Genomic DNA, 13113 nt, shown 5'->3' with positions numbered 1-13113 from the left:
ATTGAATATGTTTTGGAATATACCATTTTCTGTCTACCATACTTAAGCTGTAGGATATAATAATTTTGTAAATACTGATACATGCATTTTCCCATGTTGATGTTTGAAATGTTTGAAATGCGTTCATAATTTTTAACTGAATAAAAATAAAAAGATGATGATGATTTTACTAATTTATCAGTCTGTTTTCCAAGGCACAACATTATGAGAATAGCCACACCAGATTTTAGTTAATCTATGACATAATCCACTCAATTCAATGAAATGATTGACCATCATTTTAATTTAATGAGGCATGCTTGGTATTAAAACATGTTAAAATAAGAACTTGACAGCTGTAGGTTAATTTAACCTATAGTGTGACCAAGCAGTGAGTGCTGCTGAATGATTTAGAAAGAGTATGAATATTTTGGCTTGGATTTAATTAATAGAAAACAGTGTGTACAGACACATACTCAGATATACATATTCACTAAAATAACTAGAGGCTAAAGGTATATTGTGATTATGAAACTATATTGTATGTTTAAGAAACCTCTGAAATTCACTAAAAAAACACAGAGTTACAAAACAAATCCTAAAACTCATTGAAATTTGCCAGTTATGGTTCAATAAACGTACACTCCTGTCACACACTGATCTCACATTTTACGTCAATCATGACATGCTAAATGACATCACTGATCTCATCTCAAATGAGGCATCAACATGTACAGGTTGCTTGACTCTAGAACCGGAGCTACGGATCTTACAATAGCCTAACATGGGTCTTTGAAGCAAACCCTGGTTTCACGTTGCCAGAATTGTTCTGCAGTACGAAAAGGTCTCTCTGAAAGCTGATAAAGATCCGTAAATCTTGCACTCAAAAAAATCTATTTTTTCAAATGTTACTAAAAGAGGGTCTATAGTTACTCACCCTGCCCTCTTATCACCATTTCTGTTTTAGCTGCAGTCACAACCTTATCCCCCAGTCGGATCAATTCGGCACCACAGATCCTTCTTCGGATCTGTGGTATGATAAACAATCTTTTGGACAATCAGACCTGAGTATTCTTTTTTTTAAAATTCAGCCTCGGGGGTTACACAAAGGGTGGATCATGTTTGATTTAGTGGTTCAGACAGCTCTAGAAGATAACCTCTTCATGACCAAATTGAGCCCCTTAAAAATGTTAATTTCTCATAAACCACTGAACAGATTTAGACCACAGAAATGTTTATTTTTTGTAGTAAAGTTGTAACTTCTTACGAAATGCGGTGTAATTTTATTTACCAATTTTTTCTGTTTGAACAGCAAAGAACCCTCTGTGATTTAAATTGGGTAGTGACACTTGTACCCCCACCCTGTATTTTGTGACTACTGGTTAACAAATCTGCACACACATTTCCCCGAAGAAGTGTGGAAGAGATGTGTAAATTAATCGAGGAATGCCAAAATTATTAAGACATTAAAAACTGTTTTCTCTGTGAAGATCTACCCAAACCACACACAAACATACACACACTGCAAGGGTCAGTTACTCGTTGCTACCACAATGCACTAAAATTAGCATGTGAAAAAACAGTCTTCACACATTGTTTGTTACAATGTTACAATGACTTTGCATAGGCAAGCGACTCTTCTAAAAGTTAAGGCCTTGTTAATGCGATTTTGACCCATTAAACAAACTCAAACCCTTACATACTGGCCTTACTTAAATACATTATTTTAAACAAAATACACGATACAATGCCACAGCTGAAACTGTATATGCAGATGTGTAGAGTGTAATCTGCTATTTATTTGTTGAGCAATAACAGGCATCTTAACACCTGAAGCTTCACCTCTTATAGGTCATAGTCCCTTCCCACACTCCAAAGGGATAATACATTTCATTACACTCTGCTAAATACTTTATTGAGGTGAGTATTGTTAGTATCAGACATTAGATACCCATGAGTTGTGGAAGATGGTGCATGTTTAGCTTAAAGTGAAATACCTCTAATACCTCAGTGTCCTTGAAATCAAATTCATCATTCCAAACCAAGGAGTGAAGTAAACATTTAAAATGAATATGTAACAGCTGTTGTGTGTGGGTCCCAATCTCACCTGATTTAAGGAGTAATATTTGATCGTTCTGACACAGCTCCATGAAGCCGGTTATCCTCTTTGCGTACTCCACCACGTACTGGATGGCATGAGTGATCTGGATGGCACATTGCTGCCACAATGCTTCTCTTGTCTATAAGAAACAAAGTATTAATTGACAAAATAATCTGAGCAAAGGGGCTCTCCACAGACTACAATATTATCACATACCACCCCTCCCTCATTTACCAGCCTTATTTACGGTTATTGCATGGGAACACATACTACGTGTCGGTGAGTTTAGAGCCCGAGAGTGCACTCAAGATATTAGTTTTATTTTTCTTCTACCTTTTCTAACTTTGCATATACGTTCTACTGAGGTAAAAAGGAAAACCGAAAATGACATTTAATTGTAAATTGTACATCGTTATTTGAAAAATGTCTGTCAAAATGAAGTGGCAACACCAGGACAAGTCTAAACACCCAGCCTTCTAAAGCTTTAAAGCTGTGGTAATGGGGAATAAATCCAGAAACCTGGATTGAGGCTATCATTGAAGGCAGTGCGTCCTCGACACACTTGAAGTACAGCGTGTGATTTAGTGACTGAAACAAAGGAAGGGCAAGACATGGGTGCTGGGATTAACGTCTGTGGGAATCACTCACCCTTCATACTGCAATCAGCATTCTTAGGTTAAGACACATGTTTGTAGGTTTCTGTATGAGTAACCCTACTTTTAGCATGATGTTAATGTAACAATGCCTTTCATCATAATAATACAGGCTTATCTTCACAAAAGGCTTTGCCATTCACGACCATATGACACCCACAAACTGTTGTTGCAATGTTTACAAAGGAAGGGGGTTCAATTAGGTCGAGCTGCTAGACAACTTTCCTAGTTGCCCTAGGCACTCCAACTACAAATCATCTGCTATCAGCCAGGCCACGGTTTAAAGTAGCTGAGGAAGGGGGTGGGGGATGTCTTCTAAGGACTGAAAGTGGGGCAACCAATGGGAGTCTGTACTATCATGGCTCACCAATAGGATGACCCCTGCAACCCTCAATCTGCAATCTTGGAGTTCATATGATTTAGACGCCTTTCAATCTCTTGCCAAAAAGTTAAAATTAAAGGGAGGAGCTTCAAGTACAAAAGAAATAAAATGGTGGCGACATCCCTTCCAAAGATTGTGGAGGACTTCCACCCTTCCACCAAACATTTAATGAAAATGGCCTGCACTATATTGTTTCAGAATCCAGTTGGATTAAAAAATGTCAGTGGGTGAGAAAGATACGAGAATCAATGAAAGGCAGAAGAAAAAACGGAGAAGGGCAAAGTCAAAGAAATAACATTTAAATCGAATTTTTCGGTCAAGAGCAAGAATTCCGATCAGAGTTTTACTTTCAGTTGAGTTTTCTTGGTGTTAAGCTGGGGAAACAAATATTACACAGATTGGTTGCTGTGGAACAAGCTGTGCGTGTTTAAACCCCATTCTGACCTGCATAAGAAATAAAACACTTGCACCTCTGTAAATCTGGTATTCTAGGCTACCAACCTAATTCTTTCCTGACAGACACGTGATGCAATCGACGAAGACATGCTATCTGCGGTGTCACAGTCAAGTCAAGATCCATATGAAGGTGTGCGTCCTAAAGCCTAGATTCTCTTAAATTATTTATCACTTTGCTTTGTGGTCGTTACACATATAATAAGAAACGAATCTCCATATACAAATACAAACATACAAACAACTTTTATTGTATTCCTTTGGGAAAACCTGGTCTTTGGTGATAGCAGTGTAGAGCGCTCTTGCATAGTACCTTGTTCTGGTAGGCTTTGATTTCTTCATAGGTGTGAGTCTGCCACGCCAGTTGGTGCAGTTCCTCCATTGTGTACTGACATGTCTCCAAATGGGACTTAATGATGTTCTGTGCAATCCGATCTATACAATAAGTATAGGAAGACAAAAACATATTGATACCAGCATAGATAGCGCTCATGAACACACAGCAAATCGATAAAGTGCAAGGATTTTGCTGCCTAGTAAACTAGACTCTTCTTTACAAGAGTTGAAGGTGGAGGCAAAAGCTTCCTTTCAACAGCCGTGGCTGGCACATGACTCAAGGGGAGAGGTGGGAGGACAGAGACAATGTGAAAATAAAAAATGAATAATATGCACTTACCTTGCCTCTGTCCATGCCGCCTCTCTTCTCTTGTGCTGTACCAGCATTCACTGCTGGGACACCAGCACATCCCCCCAGCAATCCTGGTGCTGCTTTTGTGCTAAACTTAGCACAAAAGCAACACCAGGATTGGTCTGAGCGTCTCAGACTGCCTCTCAGACACAGCTCTGGGGTCTGTACAGTTTCCTCAGCCCGGCTGTTAAACACAGCCGGGTTGGAGAAACCTAAGTGTGCATGTGTGTTTGGCCGACCTCAGGCGGCTGGCCAAACACACATGCACACTTAGGTGCACTCTCCCCTCCTCCCACCTCCAGTGGCCTAGCCCCGCCCCTCCCTGCACTGCTGCCTGTGCCAGAAGCAGTAAAATAAAACGATATGAAACAATTTTTTTATTTAACTGCTTCTGGCTCAGCCAGTGGGGTGACGCTCCATCATAGCAAAGGAGCTGCCCCTGCTTTTCAAGTTAAATCTCTATGGGCACTTGAGCTACAGGGCACAGTAACTTATTCTAAGACGTCTACAGTGACAGTTGCAGCACAATGTATTTCAGAATATCATGAGAATCGTTTATATTTGTCATGTGGATTTATGCCTTAAAGGAATTCGAGTTTCTAAGCTGAAAGAGAGTTGACATATGTTATCTGTGTTGACTTGAGCTTCTACTTCTTCCTGCGACTCCGCAACACATAAATTAGATCATAATTAAAGAACTAACGCCATATAATGCAAAGTTGTTAATGAGCCACATACATAGAGTTTACCAACAAATGAACCTTAGTCATAATCACTCTTCAATGTACATATATGTTTGTTGAAGCGTGCTGCTCCAAGTAACATAACATGAAAGTATTTTGTCTAAGTAAATATACAAATATATAAATATACCTTACCGTACTTTTACTGCCCTTTTAAAAATGTTAATTACTTTCCCTCCTACTATTATACATGTGTAAAAAAGCACACAGCGGTGGCAGGGTTTTATTAGATGGGTAAAATAGTCGAAAGGACAGCCGTGGGGGCGCATGTGATGAAGCAGAAAATGAAGGTTTTGATTTATTAACGCATAAACGTAGTGTGAAATAATCATGTGTGACATTAACCGAACTAATAAAGATTGTACGGGGACAAAATGTGCCCTCAGAGTAGTTTGCCAACATTATACGCGTGCTTTATATATAACGTGGTGTATTAGAATTGCACTAATCCGACATAATCATAAACGTGTGCTTCGATTTGCTTGTTTGAACTACGTTAGCTTAGCATTACTTTAGAGGAGGCTTTGGCCTAGTGGCCTGGTCTCACGGTTTAGATGTTCGTATTTTTCCAATGTGCTCTTAAACGTGTATTTCTGCTTGAAGCTGTACTTTTCCACAGAGACTGTTCACATGCTTATCTTAAAGTTTCGGGCCAGCCTGGCATATTTTCTCTTTAATTCAAGGTCGACTTGCAGGTGCGGACAATGGAGGCTCTGAAAGTGAGCTAATTGGGAGACAATGTTGCGATTTGCGTACCCATCTCCAAGGATAATGTATGCTTAAGTAAAAGCTTGAGAACTGTCGTTTTTTGATTGGACAATTTGAAGCTAACCTATGAACCCTCCAATGGAGACCCTACTGGATTCGAACTGTTGTCTATAAAAACCAGGTGCACGAGAAGAAATTTAGCTATTATCAGCCATTACCAGCTCGATACCCGCCATTTTGCAGACTTCGTAGCTATTATGACCCACTTTGCTGCAACGCCATTTTGAGAGACTTTGATGCTTTCTCTAGTCGAGAGAAAGAGACTTTAATGATTCTTGCCCTAGAGACTTTAACTTTGATTTGTCCCTTTGCATGAAGTAGTAGTCTTAACTTGCCGCCGTGAGGCGATTGCTCCGTCCACCCTGCCCTTTGTCCCGTCCCATGCTGATCGAGAAACGGTACCTGTGAGACGAAGACTTCCTTGTATGCTGATCGTAATTGGTAAATATGAAAGGAAATTGTAAAATTGCATTGTGTTTCTTTTAGGTAACCAACTGCTGATTTTGATAAGAGCCCTAGCTAGGAGTTTTCTAAATTTATGTTGCTAAATTGTTTTTGCATGAAGACCCACATGCAGATGCTAATTTGAGGTTAGATGAGGATTCCATATATCGCACGATGCAATTTGAGATCTTGTTATGCTGACTAAATGTACGCAATTAGCCCATTACAGATTATCGTATTAGTGCTTTGCATTGCTATTATCGAATGCCTTGTGATTCAAATGCTACATAGATTACACTTGTTTCGACGTTATGGACAGCTATTAATGTTCATTTATGTTTATCATTTGGTGTTGAGACACATCTATATCGTGCTAGCTTTGTTAATATAGGGAAATTAATTCACTAACTTTGCAATAAACTGGTGTGGTTATTCCTGACTAAAAGGTCAGGGTTCGCCGAAATGTATTCTGGATTAATCATTAAGTGTTATGTTGATCAAGGTATTGCTTATGTACGGTATTGATTATTGATTTGATGCTACTGATCGATTAAGAGTACAGAGAGTTCCCACTTAGTCAAAAGATTCATCGGCCTAAAGAGCGTCCGAACACAGGTAAATTGTTACTACGGTTCGCTCTATCAGTAGATGGTAGCAGAGGACGGTTACGTCTTTTGGGACCCTGTACTATTAAAATACATGGTGTTGAATTAACGGTTACGCATTTTGAGGCCTCATTCGAGAAGTTGAATTAGATTTTTCTTGGATAAAATAGATTGACAGAATGATGATGGGCTAGGTCCACCGCGACTTTCCCGGGATCTCGGAGCTTGCGAATGAAGGGAACGGAGGTGTGGAAACAGCGTTGGCGGTACTAGTGATGGTATGAGTGAAGTTAGGGTTTTGCGCTTGCACAGCTTATTTGCCGCAGGGTGTGTGAAAAGGTTGCGAGGATCTGTTTTTTTCTTTTAAAGGATAGCGGAGGTGCGACTCCGAGTGTAGAAGTAGAGAAGTCGTCGAACTTCATAGAAAATGCGGAGGTGCGGCTCCGAGTGTGAGAGTAGGGAAGTCGTCGAACTTCATGTGCGTGTGGCGCTTCGTGCATAAAAAGGTCCACGTGGTTGTTGTTGTTGAGACGGGCCCTGCGAGGTCAAGAGACTCCGGAGTATGTTGATCCATGTTGTGGTTTGGGCGGTTTAGTAGGTTGATCGGGCGTGGTCAACGAGTTGGTACGTGTGTTAGGGAGTGAAAGAAACTTCGACTTCGGGCTTTGACAAGATTCTAAGTGCACTAGAACAGATCATTGACAAGTTGAGAGTAGGTCTGCAGGTCAGATTTGCTTGCGAACGTGGGGACTGAGAAAGACGGAATAGCGGCCGAGGCTAGTGAAAGGTACCGAGGCTAGTGAAAGGTCCCTAAGGTCCCGAAGCGATTGTGTTACCCTTCCTGTAGTAAACCGACAGATCTGTTTTAGTTTTTGGTAGCTTGCAATATATGCAAGAAGTTGTTACGAAAAGAGGTGAGTGAAGGAAGACTAGCCGCGAGGCTTTGTCAGCCGCAGTGTGTGTGAGTGTGACGTCACTAGGAGCCGCGCTGGGATAGGTTGGTTGGAGAGAAGGGTCGCGCACGGATTGGACGCAGTCCGTGGGGCTCGTTAGGAAGGGGAAAGGCAAGCGAAGAGTATTCCGGGAATTAAAGTCACCTATTGATTACAAATTTTGTGGAATAAAAGTGACCTATAGATTATAAACTTTGTGAAATAAAAGACGAAGAAAATGAAATTCCTTAAAGCATTTAGGAGCGCGATGAAAGGGGAGTCTTACATCAAAGCGAGCGTAGGAGAGGAGACGCCGCCCGAGGGCACACCAGCTTATATTGTAATTGAGGAAAAAGGGGTAGCTCCGTGTCTTTGGCTAAAGCAATGGCACAAACTGACAGAGAAACATGGGAGCGTAGCGTTCCCGATACATGGGACATTCAATATAAGGATCCTAGAGAATTTGAGATTCACGATGTACGACATGAAGGTGCCTCCAAGGCCAGCACAGTTTGAGGCTCTAGCAATCTGGGAATTAATGGCTAGACAGCAACAGAAGAATAAGTTTGAAACAAGGATGAGGAAGGTAGAAAAGACACTAGCGGATGCTAGGTGGGATAATGCGCAGAAGGTGTGGAGGTCGGATGTATTGCAGGGAATAAAATTGTTTCCCGCAATTACTAAGGAGGAAGAGGAGACAGGTAAGAAAGCTACCTGTAAGACAGACAGGAAGTGTTCCAAGGATAGAGAGGACGAGGAAAAATTGAGAAGAGAAGAGGAGTTGGAGGATGAGGAGTTAATAATGCAATTGCTGAACGACCGTCCACCAACTTATGCAGAGAATGGACAAGGTCCAAGTACCAGTTCTGCCCCTCCGGCATCGGTACAGATCAGTGAAACACAGAGTTCAGGAGCGTCATCGGGATCTAAGGACCCGAGTTTGCTGTTCACCCCGCAGATACCGCAGGTTAGGAGAATATATCCAGATGTGCCCATAATGAAACCAGCAGAAAATTATCAACCGCAGATGCCAGGGTACTACAGCAGTGACAATAGTGGAGGAATGGTTCTAGAACAAACAGTAAGGGGAGTACAGAATGGTCACAATCCAACAATGACACAGGCTGAATCAACTCAGTTTATGATGCCTCAAAAGCAGATGCAGGGAGGAAACACTCATGCTCAGATGACGGGGAGTCAGATGGGCATGCCGGCAATGATGACCCATAGTATGGGGATGAACATGCCTCAGAACATGGGATATGGACAGAACCCAGACGCGATATCACTACCCATTACTGTAGGTCCACCGGTACCTCTGTATAGCCAGCCTAACTTAGGTATGAACAGTCAGGGATCAATGCTGCAGAATGGGACAGAGAGGAGGTGCATAGAGAACACTCCAGGGATAACTCCGATAGCGGCTCAGCCAAGTGGATCTGGGTCCTTGATGGAGTTTAGTCCCATATGTGCTCAGTCTACACTGGTGAGGTCGAGCCCCCCACTGATAATACCTTTAACATCGAATACTGAAAAGTTGCCACAACCATCAATGGCAGTCGATGTGAATGCTACACTGATGGGGGTAAATGCGCAACAGCTGACACAGTGGTTCAACAGTTTAAATTCCACACAAAGTTCAGCCAGTGGGAAAGGAGAAGACTATATGAATAGGGTCAGGTTGAACATGGAAGCACAAGAATTGGTGGAAGGGACTATGGGTGTAAATAGGCTAGAATCCTACACGGAAGAAGAACTGAGGTATCTATGTCCCAGGATTACGAAGGAAGTGAACAAGGTACATAAGGGCTTGCAGGAAGCAGCTGACAGAAACGGGGTTGACATACACAAGATGAAACACTTGAGCAGAAGCTACAGGTTGGATTTTGGGACCACAGATTTTGAACACATGAGGTCAGCAGGCATGAAGACACACCTCAGAGAATTGCTACAGAGTGCACAAGTGTGGAGGTGCTTAGACAAGTGGGAAAGCAGATGGGTAAAGAGAAAGGAAAAGAGGAGGGACAGTGCTACAGAGCATAATGAGAAGAGACCACAAAGCAGCGAGACAGTAACCATGTTACCAATGAGGGAGACAGCAGGGGGAAAATTAATACATGTACCGTGGCACAGAAGCGACATTCAGTCATTTACGGATGATTTTCCCAAACTGAGAGAGAAGCCGATTGAATGGTATCAACAGACTGATAGGTTTGTGAAGCTTGCAAAATGTCTCTGGGAAGACCTGAACACTCTCTTTGAGATCGTGGTTCCGGCAGATTTATGGGAGGATTGCAAAAGAGCTGTAGGTTGGCCGACAAGTGAACCAGAGAGATAGGGAGACGGGTGCACCATCACCTATGGTGATGAGTTTGTACTATAAGGTGATTGAGCATTTGAAGACGAAGGTTGCCGCGAAAAATGTGGATTGGCAGAAGATTGATCGAACGGCCCAAGAGGCAAAAGAATCGATTCATAGTTACTATGAGAGGTTGTTGAAAGCGTTCAAGAATTACAGTGGCACGGAAACAATCGAGGCGAAAGATATGCTTCATTTTGTGTTCAGATTTGTGGAAGGGCTGAGACCAGAAATAAGTCAGATGATAAAGTCGCATTTGATTTGTTGGCAGTCTAAACCGATTGATGAGGTCTTGACTTATGCAAAATACTGTAGCGACGAAATTGAGGTGAAACAGAAAAGGCTGAAAGAGAAGGTGATGATGATGCAACTTAAAGCAGCTCAGACAGGTCTGCAAGGTTTGCAAGGGATGCAAGGGTTCCAACAGCAGGTACCGCAACCGCAGCCGCAGTTGCAGGGAAACATGGCGTTTCAGCCACAGGCGAGAGGCAGAGGCAGAGGAGGTTTTGTGAATAATGGTCCGGATTTAAACACTGTTGTGACGGGTGTGCAGGCAATGAAGAAAGTGATGCCGTGTCACGCGTGCGGAATTGTAGGTCATTGGAAACGCGAGTGCCCGATGGTGGTGCAGGAAGGTGCAGGTGCAGGTGCAGGTGTTGGTCAGCAAAACAATGATGTCAATGCATTTCAGACAATGAGAGGACCGAAAATGAGAGGTCCAAACCCAAATTTTCAGACCATAAATCAATTGCAGGGATTACAACCTATGCAGCCGCAGCCGATGCAGATGCCTCGTATGCAGATGACGCAAATGCAGCCGATGCAACAGCAGTTACCCATGGTACCTAATCAGCAAATGCAAATACCTTTGGCACCAATGAGTCAGCAGCAAGTGATGGTTCCTCCACAGGTCTCGGGTCAGGTAATGAGTACAAATGGCACCGTACAACAGTTCCCATTACACAGTGAGAGTGGAATAAACAATGTATGGGAGAGTGAAAGCTCAGAAGAGGAAGGAGATTGTGTGCTTGCAGCATCCTTAGAAGTTGATCAAAAGGGTCCGTACGTAGAGGGAAGAGTAATGGGTCATCGTGTTTCATTCTTGGTGGACACGGGAGCCACACGTTCAACTGTTAAGAGCAGTGAAGTACCAAATTTGCCACTCTCAGGGAGGACAGTTCAAGTGGTGGGAGTAGCAAACAGGCACCTGACGAACCCAATAACAGATCCGGTACCAGTCAGCATCGGTAACTATCAAGGGGTGCATCAGTTTGTGATATGCGATTCAAGCCCAATAGCACTGTTAGGGAGAGACCTATTGTGCAAGCTGGGATGTTCGATCATGTGTTCGAACGAAGGAATAACAATTCAGACGAGCAGTGATGGGGAAGAAGAAGACAGTGTAGAGGGGGACGAGATGGAGACGGTAGATGAAGAATATCCTCTGATTTGTCTTTTCCCGATGATAACTGAAGAAGATATTCCAGCTGAATTACGGGAGACAGTCGGAAAGGAAGTGTGGGACATGACAGGGAAAGAGGTGGGATTGATGAAAGGAGTGGAACCAGTGAAAGTGACTGTAAAGCCCAATGTGATCTTTCCCCAGACCCCACAATACCACATGCCACAAGATACCCTCATGAAAGTTGACCAACTCATTGACGAATTTGTGAAACAGGGGGTACTGAAAGAAGTGTTAAGTAGTCCATGTAATTCACCAATAATGGGACTAATAAAGCCAAGTGGAAAGGTCCGACTTGTGCAAGACTTGAGGAAAATAAATGACATCATAGTCAAATGCTGCCCTGTTGTACCGAATCCAGCTGTGATAATGTTTCAGATCCCTTGCGATGCCGAGTGGTTCTCAGTTATCGATTTGTCACAAGCATTCTTTTCTGTGCCTCTTCATGAGGACAGCCAATTTCTCTTTTGTTTCAAATTCCTAGACAGAGTGTACAGTTGGTGTCGAATTCCTCAAGGGTTTTCTGAGTCACCGTCAATATTCAATCAGGTTCTAAAGAAAGACTTGGAAGAGTTAGAGTTGCCATTCGAGTCAACCCTAGTACAGTACATTGATGACTTACTGGTTGCATCAAAGACAGAAAGTGGCTGCACAGCCGATACCATTGCTCTGTTGAACCATTTGGGAAGGAATGGACACAAGGTGTCTCCTTCCAAATTACAGTTCTGTCAGAAGAAAGTGAAATATTTGGGTCACCAGATAGAGAAAGGGTCACGGAGAATAATGAAGGAAAGAATTACAATTGTACTTCAGATGAGTCCGCCAAAGACGAGAAAGGAGGTGAGGAAATTCTTGGGAATGGTGGGCTACTGTCGCCAGTGGATTCCCAACTTCTCGACTCTAGCGAAGCCTTTACTGAAACTGACCCAGAAGGATGCCTTGGATCAAATTGAGCTGAAAGGAGATGAGATGGATGCCTTTGTTGAATTGAAAGAATGCATGTGTAGGGCTCCAGCTTTAGGTATGCCTGATTACACAAAGCCTTTCACATTGTTTTGCCATGAACGTGATGCATGTTCTTTGTCTGTCTTGACTCAAGCCCATGGTGGCATAAACAGACCAGTAGCGTATTTTTCAGCTACTTTGGATCCGGTCGCAGCAGCACTCCCAGGGTGTTTGCGCGCCGTAGCAGCAGTTGGTATCAGCCTCACTCAGAGTGAAGGAATAGTGATGGGACACCCAGTGACAGTCATGGTCCCTCACTCAGTTGAGATACTTTTGACCCGTTCCCGAACGCAACACATGACTGGAGCAAGACTCACAAGGTATGAAACGATTATTCTGGGCTCACCGAATGTGCAGCTAAAAAGGTGCACTACGTTGAATCCAGCAACCTTGCTTCCTGGAGAAAATGTCGAAATTGAGAACGCTGAAGACGTCGAGCATGACTGCCTTCAGGTGACTGAATTTTGCACAAAACCTCGACCTGACATTAAGGATACTAAGCTTGATGAAAATGACCAAATTCTTTTTGTTGATGGTTC

General features: G+C 42.7%; 1 protein-coding gene across 1 annotated transcript in view; it reads right to left on the bottom strand.

The window, feature by feature from the left end:
- The window catches only part of RORB (RAR related orphan receptor B), a 413952-nt gene that overhangs the window by 42055 nt on the left and 358784 nt on the right, over positions 1-13113 (bottom strand). Inside the window, exons 5-6 of the mRNA XM_069229117.1 lie at positions 3882-4003; positions 2087-2219 (exon numbers count right to left, since the gene is read on the bottom strand). Coding sequence (XP_069085218.1) covers positions 2087-2219; positions 3882-4003 — 255 coding nt within the window. The remainder of the gene's footprint in view (positions 1-2086; positions 2220-3881; positions 4004-13113) is intronic.

The sequence above is a fragment of the Pleurodeles waltl genome, chromosome 1_1 (assembly GCF_031143425.1).
Source record: "Pleurodeles waltl isolate 20211129_DDA chromosome 1_1, aPleWal1.hap1.20221129, whole genome shotgun sequence".
In the NCBI taxonomy this organism is placed as follows: domain Eukaryota; kingdom Metazoa; phylum Chordata; class Amphibia; order Caudata; family Salamandridae; genus Pleurodeles; species Pleurodeles waltl.
This window is presented reverse-complemented; position numbering and strand designations above follow the sequence as displayed.